This window comes from Carcharhinus amblyrhynchos, chromosome 22, assembly GCF_965287045.1.
Source record: "Carcharhinus amblyrhynchos chromosome 22, sCarAmb.v2.hapA, whole genome shotgun sequence".
Taxonomy (NCBI): Eukaryota; Metazoa; Chordata; class Chondrichthyes; order Carcharhiniformes; family Carcharhinidae; genus Carcharhinus; species Carcharhinus amblyrhynchos.
In genome coordinates this window covers 12,273,194-12,290,375 of record NC_137345.1, presented here as the reverse complement: position 1 = coordinate 12,290,375, position 17,182 = coordinate 12,273,194, and the positions used below count along the sequence as shown (strand labels likewise).

Here is a 17,182-nt window from a genome sequence, read left to right as displayed (position 1 = left end):
TAATAGCTGTCTTAACACAAATTGCCAACCAGCTCAATAATTCACCTTCTATTTAATATGCCTTAATTTGAGCTGGCTGCTTTTTGTTTAATGTGAACCTTATGTAATACTTCCTGGAAGCCCGGATAAATGACATCTATAGACATTCCCCGTCCAATGCTCCAAAAAATTTAATCAAAAGGGTTTGACGTGACCTACTTTTTTTTTTACAAAACCACGTTGGCTCTCCCTGATCAGCTCAAATTTCCTTAAACACTCAGTCACACTGTCCTTAATTATAAATTCCAATAACTTCCCCGCCTCAGACATTGGACTGGCAGGTCTATCATTTCCTGGTTTCTCTCTCTTACCTGATTTAAATCGCAGAGTTACGTCTACATTTTTCCCATCCCAGGGGAGAATCCCTGAATGGAGGAAAATTTGAGAGCTACCTTTAAGAACCCAGAGGTGGAAACCATCATGCCCCCGCTACCCTTCTGAATGTAGAGATGCCGGCGTCGGACTGGGGTAAACTCAGTAAGAAGTCTCACAACACCAGGTTTAAGTCCAACCAGTTTATTGATATATCAAATAAACTGGTTGGACTTAAACCTGGCGTTGTGAGGCTTCTTACTGTATTTAAATGTCATTTTGCTCCATCGACTGGACTTTGAATTTCTGCTGGATAAATACTCAGGACCCAACCCTCTTATTTAATTCCTCTTCTGGTTTTGGTGCGGAGGGGGTAACATAGATTTTTGTGAAGCAAATGGAAGCCATTTCACCTGTGTTCCCAAAACCAAAGAGTTGTCCACGTAATTCCGAATCCCTGCCTAGATTCAAGTTCCAACATTCTTCTTGGTTATTAGTTCACGTTGTAACAGATATTCTTTTAAATTCTCCTTTTGTTAACCTGCAATGAATTCTGTTTGTCAGCCCCATGTAATATATAAACTGATTGACATTGGCTCGAGTACACTGATAAGAATCTTACCTTCCCGAATATCTTTTTGTGGTCTGACCGGTGGACAGAACTCTTTGTGAAACTAGTTTATACATTATTTTGTTGAACCATTTCCAAAACACTCCACACCTAAATACTTCAATGAATCAAACATTGTGTGAAGCATTGCGATGATAAGATGTTATTTAAATGCAACTATTATACTAAGCTATCTTAAATTTTTTTATTTCATTCAGTTATATGGAGTTTCATTATGATTATTGCAATCTTTGCAAACGTTCATAAGTAAAACCGCTTAAACTCGGGAAAAGGGCTGGTCTCTGGCAATCACAATACGAACCCGCATACACAAATGCTCTGACGCAACATGCAATTTGGCAAATTACCCTGACAATACAAATCTTGCATTGAATATACAGGAACAGAAAATTTTAACATCAGGGAATTACCATAAAATCTGGGGTTAACAATTTAGTTCCTTAGTATGTGTGGCATGGTGGCACAGTGGTTAGCACTGATGCCTCACAGTACCAGAGACCCGGGTTCAATTCTGGCCTTGGGTCACTGTCTGTGTGGAGTTTGCACGTTCTACCTGGGGCTGTGCGGGTTTCCTCTGGGTGGTCTGGTTTTCTCCCACACTGCAAAGATGTACAGGTTAGGTGGATTGGCCATGCTTAAGTTCCCCCTTAGTATCCAAGAATATGTGGGTTAGATGAATTAGCCATGGGTTACAGGGAAAGAGAGGAGGGCCTGGGTGGGATGCACATTCAGAGAGTTGATGCAGACTCAATGGGTCAGATGACCTCTTTCTGCACTGGGACTCTAAGCCTGAGAATTATGGAGGATGTATCATTATACGAGCATGGTCTAAATTGATTTTGTTTTCTTTATTCTTTAAAGCGATGTGGATGTCACTGGAAAGCGCAGCATTTATTAACCACCCCTAATTGCCCTCGAACTGAGTGTCTCACTAGACCATTTCAGAGGGCAGTTAAGAATCATCCACATCACCATGGGGTCTGCAGTCACATGTAGGCCAGACCGTGTAAGGGTGACAGATTTATTACCCTAAAGGGTATTAGTGAACAAGTTTTTTTTTAGGAAACAACAATTGATAGGTAATAGTTATCCATAACTAGCTTTCAATCCCAGATTGATTAATTGAAGTTAAATCCAGCCAACTACCATGGTGGGGTTTGAACCCCTGTCCCCAGTCCAAAGACATGCAGTTAGGTGGATTGGCCAAGCTAAATTGCCCCTTGGTGTCAGGGATCACTAACAGGATAACTGTGTGGGGATATAGGGTTAGGATCAAGGTGGGATTGTTGTCAATACAGACTCGATGGGCCAAATGGTCTCTTTCTGCACTGTAGGGATTCAATGATTCCATGATTAGCCTGTACCTCTGGTCTACTAATCCAGTAACATTACCACTGCAGCAACATCTCATTTTATTTTGAACAGTAGGGTCGGAATTCTCCTATCCCACTTGTCACTGAAATTTTAGAGGGGAAGTTCATGGAAAATGTGAAACGCCATTGATGATCGGGCAGGAATTTCCAGCTTTTAGACCAGCACGGCCAAAGAATTCCGCTCTCAAAGTGGAGAGAGGATTGTGGCATTAGTGCCATTGGTCACTAGGATTTAAGCAAATTATGAATTATGTCAAGGAAGAAGAAATCTTTTTATGTTGTTAGCTGCAGTGATGAAGCAATTGTTTATTAATGTGTCAGATAGGAATATGCTGCTTTCTATTACGACATGCTTTGTTTACTAGGAATGGCGTTTGCTCTGCTGGCCAGCCTTCCACCAGTCAATGGGCTGTATTCCTCATTCTACCCTCTGCTTGTATACTTCTTCCTCGGAAGTATACACCACATGGTACCAGGTCAGTCTATCTTGCTGCTATTTTTATTCTGAGAATGAGATAGCTTGCATTTTTAAACATTTTAGTTGTAAGGGGATATAATCTAAAGCAAATACCGATCTTTCATTGCAAATTATGGACCAGGAGCAAAATACCACAGATGCTGAAAATCCGAAATTAAAAATCAGAAAATGGCTGAAAATGCTCTGCAGAGCTGGAAGCGACTGTGGAGAGAGAAACAGAGTTAACACTTCACGTCAGTGACCATTCCTAAGAATATCTTTTAGGATCTATGATAACCTCCATGATTTGCATGATGAATTGACCTCCCAGTTGAGGTCATTGAATACAAGCTCCCTGAAGATTGGTAACTAGCCAGCCAGATGTTGCTTGTGTATTAAGTCCTGTATAAAGCAAGACCCAGAGTGGGTCCATTAACATTTTAGTCCTGATTGGGATCTATTGTGTTCACCATAGGCTTGTGCTTAGTGCTTATTTTCATTTTGTGCAATAAAAGCAGTGTTCCTTCACAGCCAACTCCTTGAGTTATTATAAGAACTGTTACTGAGCTAAGCTGAGTTTGTTTCTTCTGAAATTGTGATCTTATTTCTATTGCCTTCATTTTGACAATGGATTTCATTCACCTTATTTTGTGCTCCATTCCACAAACCAGCCAAGCAGGCAAACGAAGTGACCCTCTCTGTTCACGCTACTCTTGAAGCAACAAGGGAGGTGTATAAACAGAAAACTTTGGAATTACAAATTAGCTAATTAGCACCGAAAGAGAAAGTTAAGCTAATGTTTCAGCCGAAACGTATCAAAGATGAAGGATTCTGATGAATTCTGACATCTAAAACATGCCCCCTTCCAGCTATTTGCTAAGCTGCTGTCAATTTCCAGCAACACTGATGTAATCAGAATGTATTTCCTTCTGAGCCCCTGTTTTGGAACTATGTTGTTGTTCCTTTACTGTCACTGGGTCAAAATCTTGGAACTTCCTCCCTGTCAGCAGCATTGCACAGTTCAAGACGGCAGCTTACCAATACCTTTGTACTCAGGGATAGGCAATTAATTCTGGCTTTGTCTCTGATGTTCACACCTCAATGAATGAATTTTTTTTATAGTCTCACGAGTGGTCTTTCCAGTTAAATTTGCTCCCCGGGAAAAGGCCTCAGGGGCAGCACAGTGGCACTGTGGTTAGCACTGCTGCCTCATAGCACCAAGGCTCAATTCCAACCTTGACGACTATCTGTGTGGAGTTTGCACATTGTCCCCATATCTGTGTGAGTTTCTTCCGGGTATTACGGTTATACACACACACACACATACACACACACACACACACAAATGCACACATGTATGCACAGACATACACACACACACGCACACACGCGCGCACACAAACACACACATGCATGCACAGACACACACACACACATACACACACAAACGCACACACAGACACATACACACACAAACAAATACACACACACACAAACGCACACATGCACGCACAGACACATACGCACACACACACACATGCATGCACACTTTCCAATGCTGCCATGTGGCAGGATAAGTAAACTGTGGAATAGTGAGACCATGGACCTCGCAAGTTCTGAGTTACTGCTTTGAGGGACCCAATGATTGCCGCCTGCCCAGTAACAGCAGCCCAAGTGGTAAGAGAATGAGCAATGAGTTAGCACTGATGGATGTTTCTGTCAACTGCTCTGATACTCACAGGTACCAGCTCAGATTCTGGCGCATGTTATAATCCAGGTCAGAAATTCCAAAGTGCTTTATGAAGTCAGCCCAGATCATAAGCTTTGCACTTTGAATATGGATAGGGTAAGCGTAGGATTTTCACTCCAGAGATGATTCAAATGACCCACTAGGGAGCTTTTATCAAATAATGTTTATTTAAGAGGTGGAGATGCCGGTGTTGGACTGGGGTGGGCACAGTAAGAAGTGTCACAACACCAGGTTAAAGTCCACCTGATGAAGAAGCAGCGCTCCGAAAGCTCATGAATGCAGATAAACCTGTTGGACTTTAACCTGGTGTTGTGAGACTTCTTAAAGTTTATTTAATAATACTGTTAATATATAGAAAGAAAATTAACAATAGCTTTTACAATTACAAACAAGGTGGTAAAAAAACCAAGATATTATGTAGATCTTAACAACTATATGCACTGTTGCAACAAAGCCTTATAAAATATACCATCCCAGGTTTAGCATGAAAATAAGAATAGTCACATGATGCTGGATTTTCCAGCTCTGCAATATGTGCTGCAAATTAGTTCTTGATTCAAGAATTGAAACGGCTTCTCCATTCTGGGAATCTGCAGCACCTCTCCAGGCGGAGATAGAGCCACCGCTGGGCCTCTGGCTTGTAACCTGCAAACTATTGACAGCAAGGTTTTCACTCCAGGAAGGCAAGAAAAGTTGAAAATTAGCTGAGTTTCGAACATCAGGTTTAGACATTGAGACACACTTGTCAGCCTGGATTTTACACAGCTTCTACTAAGCCAGCGGCCAAAACTGAAAGTGAAAGAACTCCTGGGAGAGAAGAGACAACTTTGCCACCTGACCTGTCAATCACTCTTCCCACAAAGGTTGTAAACTCCCACAAAGTGCATTAGGCCCAGATTTAAAAGTAAACAAAACCCCATTTAAACCATTTAAGCAGCAATTAAAGAACATCTAATCAGGCAGCCGGGGCCTCAATATTAATGACGCAGAGCTGCTTATTACTGCAGAGAACATGCTTAAAAATGCATTCCTTAAGGGCACTTCCCCATGCCAGGTACCCCAATCAGTGCCTTTAAATGATGAACCCCCTGGGAGCCCATATGCAACCCCGCACGGGCTTGCTCCTCGCGCTCCCCACATGTTGAAACCTCACCCCCACCCACTACCCTGCTACAGCTGTGTGAATACCAGCAGCAGCGGCATGGAGCCTCGAAGTGGGCATTAATGAGGGCCTCAAATGAAAGCCTGGCAGAAAGGTCACTCAACCGTTGATCTTCACACTATGGACTTAATGTGAGCGGAGGAGGGGTCCTACCCGGCACATCCTCATTTGATTAAATACACCCCAGTTCACAAATTCACCATGGGGGAGGGTACAATGTTCTACCGCAGGGTATTATTGATCCATGGCCTCCCAGCACATGACAGCGGCTCTGGGCCTCTGGAACACTGTGGGCAATGGTTAATGGCAAGGAACAGAATTTTGTGTGCCATGTTTCTCATGCTGGTTGTACTTACCACCCTTTATGTTGTTAACAGGTACATTCGCTGTGCTGAGTATTATAGTCGGGAGTGTGGTCGACGCTCAGATGGAAAAAATTGACAAATTTCAACACTTCAATGAAACTCTAAATAAAACCATGATCGAAGTCATGAATGAGGAGCGCATGAAAATTGCAGGAACTCTCACCTGCCTAACAGCTATTATACAGGTAAACCATTCAAACATATCACTGACAGACTCGTCTGGAAACATAGTTCAATGCCAAGGGACTCATAGGTTTAATTTCTCTTTTGTTTTCAACTTGCTGTTTAGAATAATGGAAAAATAAAAGAAAATCATTCCTGAATCTGAAAAGGAGTAGTGTAAGACAGCAGAAAACTCATGGAATGTGGGTGTCACTGTTGAGGCCAGCATTTACAACCTAACCCTCATTGCCCTTGAGCTGAGTGGCTTATTCTGCCACTGCAGAGGGCAGTTAGGAATCGGCAACATTGCTCTGGATCTGGAGTCGTGTGTAAGTCAGACTGGGTAAGGGTGGCAGATTTATTTCCTTACAGGGCATTAGTAAACAAGATGGACCTTCACAACAATCGATGATGGTCACCATTACCAAGGCCCTACAGATGCATTATAGAAGACATTCTTTCTGGTTAAATCACAGCTTGGTATGGCTCCTGCTCTGCCCATGACCGCAAGGGACTACAAAAGGCCGTGAATGTGGCCCAATCCATCACGCAAACCAGCCTCCCATCCATTAACTCTGTCCACACATTCCACAGCCTTGGCAAAGCAGCCAGCATAATTAAGGATCCCACACATCCCAAACACTCTCTCTTCCACCTTCTTCCTTCGAAAGAAAGATGCAAAATTCTGAGGTCAGGTACCAACCGACACAAGAACAACTTCTTCCCTGCCTCTGTCAGAGTTTTGTAAGGATTTACCCTGCATTAAAGTTGATTTTTCTCTACACCCTAGCTATGGCTGTAACACTACATTCTGCACTCTCTCGTTTCCTTCTCTATGAATGGTATGCTTTGTATACTGCGCATGAAACAATAGTTTTCACTGTATGTCAACACATGTGACAATAATAAATCAAATCAAATCAATTCCAAATGTATTAATTTAATTCAAATTCCCCCAGCTGCCATGGTGGGATTTGAATCCGTGTACCTGGAGAATTAGGCTGGATTACTAATCCAATGCTGTGCCCAACATCACCAACTCTTCATTGTCTTAACGTCAGAAAAACGGGTCAGGAATGGCAATGGAAAGACCCAGTTCAAAAAGCAGCTGGTGGAATTTGAATTAAATTAATAAATCCAGAAATAAAAATTGGGCTCGGTAATGGTGACCATGACGACCATCATTGATTGTTGTAAAGGTCCATCTTGTTCACTAATGCCCTGTAGGGAAATAAATCTGCCATCTTTACCCAGTCTGACTCCAGATCCGCAGCAATGTAGTTGATTCTTTGCAGCCCTCTGCAGTGCCAGAGTAAGCCACTCAGCTTAAGAGGAATGAGAGTGGGACTGTAAATGCTGGTCTCGCCTTGTTCTGTGCTGTGATTCTGTTCTTCCTCATGATATACAACATTAAACAAGATGCACTGAATGGCCATCTCCCTCTTGTTGATTAACAGATTTGCTTAGGCTTCATTCAGTTTGGCTTTATCTCCATCTATCTCTCCGAATCCTTCATCAGAGGATTCATGACAGCAGCTGGGCTACAAATCTTAATCTCATTGTTGAAGTACATCTTTGGACTGAACATCCATGCATACAATGGGCCTTTGGCAATAATTTACGTGAGTAACTGACAGGCAACCATTGATACCATCTTTCATCCTGAGCCTCGGCTTAATTGTTCTGACCTTGTTGTTTTTCTTCCGACTAGACGTTCATAGACATCTGTAAAAACCTTCCCAAAACCAACGTGGCATCATTGATTTTTGCTTTGATCACTGGCATACTCCTCTTCATTATCAAGGAGATTAACGTCAGATTTAAACACAAGCTTCCATTCCCCATCCCAATGGAAATTGTTCTTGTAAGTAAAGCCTTGTAAGTAAAGTCCATCTTTTCCTGGATCTTGTATAAATTCCTGTCTTGGTCAGTCATCGCACTTGACATCTTCTGAAATTATAAGTGGTTTTCATTTGAAATTTAAATTGTTCTGCTATTGGTCGGGAGTTGGGGGTTGGGGAGGAGCTCTGGGGGGTTTGTGGGGGGGAAGTATGTTTCGCAATGACTTGGTGAGTAAATTCATCACCACGATTTGTTTGATATTGAGTGCTTGGACCAGGAAAGATGGCACAATGGTTAGCACTGCGGCCTCGCAGCGCCAGGGACCCAGGTTTGATTCCAGCCTTGGGAGACAGACGGTGTGGAGTTTGCACATTCCTCCCATGTCTACGTGGGTTTCCTGTGGGTTTTATTCCATCGTCGAAAGATGTGTCAGTTAGGCCATGCTAAATTGCCCCTTAGTGTCTGAAAGTTATGTGGATTTGCTATGGTAAAAGGCTAGGGGTAGGCCTGGGTAAGATACTCTTTTGGTAAGTTGGTGCAGACTCAATGGGCTAAATGACCTCATGCACTGTTGGGATTCTATATTCACTTATTGAAGAAAGAGTATATGATTTATTGAAGAACTTTGAGGAAGAATGCATGAGAACAAAATTGACAAGCCCAGATATCTTCCCTCTTGAGAATAAAAACACTGAGGATTATTTAAAATGAACCAATGGAATGCTGTGGATAAGTGGGATGATTGGACTAAAAGATGTAGTTAGCCTGAAACTGTTGCATGTTTATTCTCCTGCTCTTTGTCTGTGACATTTAATATTATTCCTCCCAAGATTGGCCATGCTAAAGTGCCCCTTGGTGTCCCAAGATGTTCAGCTCAGGCGGATTAGTGGGGTAAACTTGTGGGGTTACAGTAAAGGGCCTGGGTTGGATCCTCTGTCAGAGAGTCAGTGCAGACACGATGGGACAAATGGCCTCCTTCTGCACTGCAGGGATTGTATGATTCTATGGAAGTCCAAACTTTGAACAGATGGGTTGATGTTGCAGGATGAACAAACTGAGTTTGGTGGGCACAATTGTGAAGCTGAGTAATAGTGCGACAGGAATAATATCAATTCTACTGCCTGCTAAATGTCTTTCCTATCAATGTCAATGAACCTAATTATTGCTGAAAAAGGGTGACAGCCTGCCAAAACTTCCCATCTTATACTCATCAGGACAAATGCAAGAATGCCAAATTTCAGACAAACGCCATTTATATCTTAGGAGGAAAGATTTGGTTACCAAATCAACTCTAATTGGTTGAGAAAGCAATGGAGAATCATAAGCTCCCCAAGCTCCCAGACAAATCAAAAAGACACAAGACTTGAACATATTCTTTTTTGCTCCACGCCAATGATTTAATCAATCAGAGTGAATTTGGCAATCAATCAGCAATTTTTTATCATGTCGCATAAATTGCTGTGATCATTTGAAATCTAGTATTCTTGTGTTTGTCCTGATGAGTGCAAAATGAAAAGCTTTGGGAACATGTCCCTCTTTTCAGCAATCATAAAGTGAATGGTATTGAATATCCCCAAGTTAGGTAAGGGAAAATTATTGGGCAGCATCTGACCATTATTGTAGAACCACAGAATCCCTACAGTGCAGAAGGAGGCCATTCAGACCATCTGCACCGACTCTTAACCAGCACTTTTCCCTGACTATCCTATTAAGTCCTAGTATTCACCCTGATAATCCACCTAACCTACACATATTGGGTAGGGTCAATTTAGCATGGCCAATCCACCTAATCTACACATCTTTAGAGTGTGGGAGGAAACCGGGGCACCCAGAGGAAGCAAATGCAGACACAGGAAGAATGTGCAAACTCCACACAGATGGTGACCCAAGACCAGAATCGAACCCGGGTCCCTGGCGCTGTGAGGCAGCAGTGCCACCCCTGATCATGCAAACCTGATTGGGAAAAGAGCATTTGTGTTTGGGGAGAGAGGAACAAGGTGAATAACCTGCCCAGAATGACTAACCAAACTTCAATGGTGACTGTGGATTGCGTAGCAAAGAGCTGCAAAAAACATCACCTCCAGCAGAGAGAGGATAAGAAGGGGGAAACGGGGATTAATTTATTACTTCTTTCTTTAAACAAATATTGAACAATCTTCTATTTTTACCTTTAGGTTATTGTTACCACCGCAGTCTCGGGGGGCGCAAAAATGCCAGAAAAATATCACATTGATGTTGTGGGAGTGATTCCTCTGGGGTGAGTGAGAACGACGCACACAAGCTGATGGTGAATGTTAGAGATATGCAGTGTAACTGGATCAAAGATACAGTCAATGCAGATGTGATCTATGATTGCAATTTGATTCTGGATACTAGGGAGGTCAAAATCATAGAATCATAGAAACCCTACAGTGCAGAAGAGGCCATTCGGCCCATCGAGTTTGCACTGACCACAATTCCAACCAGCCCCTAATCCCATAGCCCCACATATTTACCCTGCTAATCCCCCTGACACTCAGGTCAATTTAGCATGGCCAGTCCACCTAATCCGTATATCTTTGGATTGGGCAGGCAGTGGAAAGGAGCTTTGCACACCAGTAGAATACCATTGAAACTCAGACACTTTCGGCACACAATTTTCCATCTATTAGTCTTTTCTGATTCATTAATGGGACATGGGTATCGCTGGCTAGGCCAGCATATTGCCCATCCCCAGTTGCCCGAGGAAGTTGAGTCATTGCTGTGGCTCTGGAGTCACATGTAGGCCAGACCGGGTAAGGATGGCAGATTTCCTTCCCTAAAGGACATCAGTGAACCAGATGGGTTTTTGCAACAATCAATCGGGCAGTGGCACGGGGTCCAAGCTGGCACAGCCAAGGTGGCAATGCCCAGAGGGCACATCCAACAAGTGCCTGGCCCTCTGAGGGGCCTTGATTGCCCCCTCCTCTTCACTCTAGCTCCCCGCAAGTGAAGAACTATAGTAATCCCCTCTGGAGTAGAATGCTCATGGCAGTGGGGGAGAGGCTGTGGGCCCAAGATTTCAGTCTCAGGCCCATTAATTATAAATTCTCATCTGTATAACTTATGCTGCTCCACACCGGCTTCCGATGGGGAGATGACGCGCCAGATATCTAGCGTTGGGAGAGGCACAGAGGCCCAGGCTGCCCATGAAACAGCCCCTGCTACAGTCTCCCAGCCTGCTGCGCTCAAAAAGCATTGATGTAGAGATACTGGCGTTGGACTGGGATGGGCATAGTAAGAAGTCTCACAACACCAGGTTAAAGTCCAACAGGTTTATGTGGAATCACGTGCTTTCGGAGCGCTACTCCTTCCTCAGGTGAGTCACCTGATGAAGGAGCAGCATTCCAAAAGCTTGTGGTTCCAAATAAGCCTGTTGGACTTTAACCTGGTGTTGTGAGACTCCTTATTAGAAAAGCAGTGCAATGGGATGAGAGAATCGACCCCTTTTTCTTTGTCTTTCTAATGAAATCAGTGAACGTGCAACATTCTAGACCTTGTTGAAGAGTACAGAAATTGGAGGGATTTGAAAATAAGGATGAGGATTTTAAAATGGAGGTGTTGTTTGACTGGGAGCCAGTGCAGGTCAGCAGGCACAGGGTGCAATGGGAAGGAGGACTGGCTGCAAATAGAGGCAAGGGCAGCAGGACTTCAGATGACCTCGTGTCTATGAAGGGTGATAGAACCTTAATTGGTTTGGGACAGATTTCATGCTGATTATTTATCGTGAGATATGGAGTGGGTTTAATGAGTAGGTTCTTGGTCCTGTCCAGGGAATTGGGGGCAAGTGGATATCGGCTGCAGAGGCCAAGGACTGGGATCGACACAGGAACCTCTGTGTCCATATGCCTGATAAACGTGCTGCAGTTAATCCATAAAATCCAAATTCCCAACTAGGATATTAGTAGTATTGATCAATAATAAAATGGTGTCCCTGTTTTCTTACAAGTTCAGAAGAAAGGTCATCGACCTGAAATAATAACTCTAATGGGGGGGATTTCCCAGCCATTAACACTGGCAGGATTTTCCAGTTCCGCTGCAGTGAATGGAGATTTGGCTGAGGGCCAAATTCTCCGTCCTCGCTTGCAGGGGCGACAGGGCATGGACAGCTGGGAGATTTCGCTCTGTTTCTCTCACAGATGCTGCTGGACCCTTTTTCATAGAATCAAAGAATCCCTAGAGGGAGGCCATTCAGTCCACTGAGTCTGCACCGACCACAATCCCACACAGGCCCTATCCCCATAACCCCATTTGCCCTAGCTGGTCCCCCTGACACTTAGGGTCAATTTTAGCATGGCTAATCCATCTAACCTTCACATCTTCGGAGTGTGGGAGGAAACCGGAGCGTCCGGAGGAAACCCACACAGACACGGGGAGAATGTGCAAACTCCACACAGACAGTGACCCAAGCCGGGAATCAAACCCGGATCCCTGGAGCTGTGAGGCAGCAGTGCTAACCACTGTGCTACTGTGCCTAGTTCAGCTTTGTGTGCCTAGTTCAGGTTTCCAGAATCCTCAGTATTTTGCTTTTGTGTCACTGGGTGGCATGTTTGGATTAAGAATTTCCACCCACAAGAATTAAAATATGTTCCTTGGCTTGGGAATCAGATCTTTAATCAACACCAGTAGTCAGTAATAAATCCAAAACCACCCATCAAGAATTGTCATCACACAGGGAGAACACAGAAAGCTGTTAGAGAATAAATCTGTTGTTCACCACTTGGAAATGTTGGCTTTGAAACACAAACCTGATCGACTCCCAGATAGAATCCGTTATCCACAGCCTGATGCTGTAAAGATCCCTTATCCCAGAATTGGGTTTTGCAAATCTCAATACAGTTCTTCAATATTAAGAAGCAGCAAAGTATTCACAGTTCTTCATTAAAATATTGTATTAATAAAATAATATTGGTAATTATTTTCACTGAGAGTAAAAGTGAAGTAAATAGGAAATGGGATCAATGATTTTTCGCACAATTCACCTCAGACTTGGAACCACTGGACAATGTATCTGTGTCTCACTTGTCCAATATGATTGGATTGGAATAAAGTAAACAAAAAAAAACACACCTTGATTTTTACCCTGCGTTGATGACTAACTTAGCGTGAGTTAAAATCATGCCTAATTAGGGGAGGTGATGGCATAGTGGTATTGTCATTCTGAATAGTAATGCAGAGACCCAGGGCAATGGCTCTGGGACCTGGGTTCAAATCCAAGTGTAGCAGATGGCAAAATTTGACTTTAATAAAAAAGAATCTGGAATTAAAAAGTCAATGAAACTATTGAATACCATAAAAGCTCATTACGGGTAGCACAATGGTTAGCACTGCTTCCTCACAGCGCCAGGGAACCGGGTTCGATTCCGGTTTCAGGTGACTGTCTGAGTGAAGTTTGCACATTCTCCCTGTGTCTGCGTGGGTTTCCTCCGGGTGCTCTGGTTTCCTCCCACAGTCAAAAGAAGAGCAGGTTAGGTGGATTGGCCATGCTAAATTGCCCCCTTAGTATCAAGGCGATCAGGAGGGTAAATATGTGGGGTTACAGGGATAGGGCCTGGGTGCGATTGTTGTTGGTGCAGACTCGATGGGCCGAATGGCCTCTTTCTGTACTGTAGGGATGCTCTGATCTATGATTTAATATATGTCTGAAGTGGGCAATCCGTTTTGTCCCCGCTGTCTGGCATTCCTCCCCTAGATGTACACAAACGCTCATTGGAAAATATAACGTTTTTATGGTAACTGGATTCCATCAAGTGTAAAATGAGAGCTTGCAAAACAAGAGATAACCCTACATGTCCTTCCGTCACAAAGCTTTACCTGGTGGGAAGTCAGGTGAGAACTCCCTGCGATTTTCAATCCATGGACGGGAAATGAGTCCAAGAACATTTCGAAATTCTCGATGAGCATTCACACGCCAGGTGGAACCTGTGCATCCATCATTTCCAAAATACTCCCTGTGGGTGAATTACCTTACCAAGAACTCCCAGTCTAAATAACGTTGATACTTTTAGAACATATAAACCTTCAGTTTCTGCTTCTGAGCCAATCTGACCAAAAGGACAAGTTCAACTCTAGGAAGGATGAACTGTCCTACATTATGTTTTGGAAGGAGCTACTCTATTAGCCCTGGTGTGCGGTTGCTGGCTTGTTTTCTTCGAGAGCTGACCTGAATCTGAACTTCAGCTAAAGAGGTTTTGCCAGTTCTGCTGGCTGGAAAAGCAGCAATGCAATCCAGCTCAAAGAGAAGCTGCCACACACAGCGGCAAGTCAGGCGTTGGAGGGGCATCCTATCGAATTAAAATAGCACCCGGAGCAATGCAGGTGCCCCATTTGCCTTCTGCCTGCGTCTACCGGATGGCAGTAGACCCAACCCTGGCAAAACCTGTTGTGCTCTGTCCTCACCCCCAGCTGTAGGGGGCAGAGCACGGTCCCATTTATAATTTTGTTCAGAAGTAAAAAGTGAGATATAAGACCATCAAGTTAAAGGTGCAGTGGCATTACGGTAATACCACAAGAGTTAGAGCAATAGATAGATAAAGGTTTACAGCATGGAAACAGGCCCTTTGGCCCAACTTGTCCATGCCACAGTTTTTTTTAAACCCTTAAGCTAATCCCAAATTGCCTACATTTGGCCCATATCCCTCTATACCCACCTTATCCATGTAACTATCAAAATACTTTTTAAAAGATAAAATTTTATTTGCCTCTACTACTAACTCTGGCAGCTCGTTCCAGACACTCACCACCCTTTATGTGAAAAAATTGCCTCTCTGGACATTTTTGCATCTCTCCCCTCTCACCTTAAACCTATGCCCTCTAGTTTTAGACTCCCCTACTTTTGGGAAAAGATGTTGACTATCTACCTTGTCTATGCTCATCACTATTTTATAGACGTCTATAAGGTCACCCCTCAGCCTCCTGCACTCCAGAGAAAAAAGTACCAGTCTATCCAGCTTGTTGTTATAACCCAAACCATCAAGGCCCAGTAGCATCGTAGTAAATCTTTTCTGCACCCTTTCTAGTTTAGTAATATCCTTTCTATAATAGGGTGACCTGAACTGCACACAGTATTCCAAATGTGGCCTCACCAATGTCTTGTATAACTTCAATAAGATGTCCCAACTCCTGCATTCAATGTTCTGACCAATGAAACCAAGCATGCAGAATACCTTCTTCACCACTCTATCCAGTTCACCATTTCACCACTCAGTTGTACCCCTGAGTCCTGAATTAATGCCCGCAGCATGGTGGCACAGTGGTTAGCACTGCTGCCAGGGACCCCGGTTCGATTCCCAGCTTGGGTCACTGTCTGTGCGGAGTTTGCACATTCTCCCCGCATCTGCATGAGTTTCTTTCAGGTGCTCCACTTTCCTCTCACAGTCTGAAAGATGTGCTGGTTAGTTGCATTGGCCATGCAATATTCTCTCCGAACAGCTGTGTGGCGACTACGGGATTTTCACAGTAACTTCATTGCGGTGTTAACGTAAGCCTACTTGTGACACTAATAAATAAACTTAAACATTAGTTCAACTCCCACTAGGGCAGCCAGTGATCTGTAAGTGCAATTAATTAAACCTGATTTTTTTTGTGAAAAAAAGCTAACAATTCTGATTCCTTGACTGTTGTAAAAGTCCATCTGCTTCGGAGAAGAAATCTGCTGTCCTCATACCATCTGGCCTACACGTGTTGCCAGACACAAAGCAATGTGGTTTTCGTTTAATTGCCCTGTCAAAATACCTAGCAAGCCATTCAGTTGTATCAAACAGTCCTGTGGGTTTATCTGCACAATATGGACTGCAATGGTTCAATGGCACAGCGGTTAGCACTGCTGCCTCACAGCGCCAGGGACCCAGATTTGATTCCCTGCTTGGGTCAGTTTGCGCGGAGTCTGCACTTTCTCCCCGTGTCTGTGTGGGTTTCCTCCGGGTACTCCAGTTTCCTCCCACACTCCAAAGATGTGCAGGTTAGGTTGATTGCCCGTGCGAAGCTGTTCCTTAGTGTCCCACGATGTGCAGGTGAGAGGGATTAGGGGGGTAAATACATGGGGTGACAGGGATAGGGCCTGGGTGGGATTGTTGTCAGAGCAGACAAGATGGGCCGAATGGCCTCCTTCTGCACTGTAGGGATTCTATGTTTCTAAGATGGCTCACAATTGCCTCCTCAAGGGCAAGGGATGGACTGACCTTTCCAGCAACGTTCATGATCCATGAAAGTAAGAAAAAGTTAGAGAAAACAGGTTTTCAAAGGGTGGGATTTTACGGCCTCGCTTGTCCCGAAACCGTAAAGTCCCGCCCGAAATCAACCGACCTTTCCATGGTCCGCACTTTCTCCCACTCTGATTCTCGTGGGGGACAGGATGGTAAAATTCTGGCCAATGTTTAGGTTTCTATGTTCATAGAATCCCTACAGTGCAGAAGGAAGCCATTTGGCCCATCGAGTCTGCATCAACCACAATTCCCTTCCCAGCCCCAATCCACATAGCACCACTTATTCACCCTGCTAGTCCCCCGACACTCAGGGGCAATCTAGCATGGCCAGTCAACCTAATCCGCATACCTTTAGGCTGTGGGAGAAAACCGGAACCCCTGGAGGAAACCCATGCTGACACGGGCAGACAGTCACCCGAAGCTAGAATGGAACCCAAGTCCCTGGCGCTGTGAGGCAGCAGTGCTAACCGTCATGTCACCGTGCTGTTGTTAGTCAGCCGGAGAAAACTATTGCAGTTTTCCAGCCTCACACCACGTTCAGATTTCGGTAGCTTTGGTTAAATTGGGATTTGTCCAAGTGATCCATCATTTTCCAGCGGAATTGCTTCCATTTCCTTCAAGCAGCAAGTAAACATTGACATTTTCTTTTGTCTCAAAGGTTGCCTCCTCCAGATGCTCCTCTGGTCCATCTCTGGAGTGAAATGGTTGGACCTGCTTTCTCGCTTGCTATTGTTGGATATGTCATCAACTTAGCTGTGGGAAGGACAATCTCTGCCAGGCACGGCTATGATGTGAATGCAAACCAGGTACAAAGTCTTACAAAACTATATGAAAAATTAGCTATTTGCAGTCCTTTTAAAAATTAGC

General features: G+C 43.9%; 1 protein-coding gene across 2 annotated transcripts in view; it reads left to right on the top strand.

Annotated features, from left to right (window-relative positions):
* LOC145356846 (solute carrier family 26 member 9-like) overlaps positions 1 to 17,182 on the top strand; it is a 91,658-nt gene that overhangs the window by 32,146 nt on the left and 42,330 nt on the right. For both annotated transcript variants that reach the window (XM_080209779.1, XM_080209778.1), the window contains exons 4-9: positions 2,721 to 2,831; positions 6,102 to 6,274; positions 7,709 to 7,873; positions 7,963 to 8,115; positions 10,268 to 10,350; positions 16,974 to 17,121. In XM_080209779.1, coding sequence (XP_080065905.1) covers positions 2,721 to 2,831; positions 6,102 to 6,274; positions 7,709 to 7,873; positions 7,963 to 8,115; positions 10,268 to 10,350; positions 16,974 to 17,121 — 833 coding nt within the window. The remainder of the gene's footprint in view (positions 1 to 2,720; positions 2,832 to 6,101; positions 6,275 to 7,708; positions 7,874 to 7,962; positions 8,116 to 10,267; positions 10,351 to 16,973; positions 17,122 to 17,182) is intronic.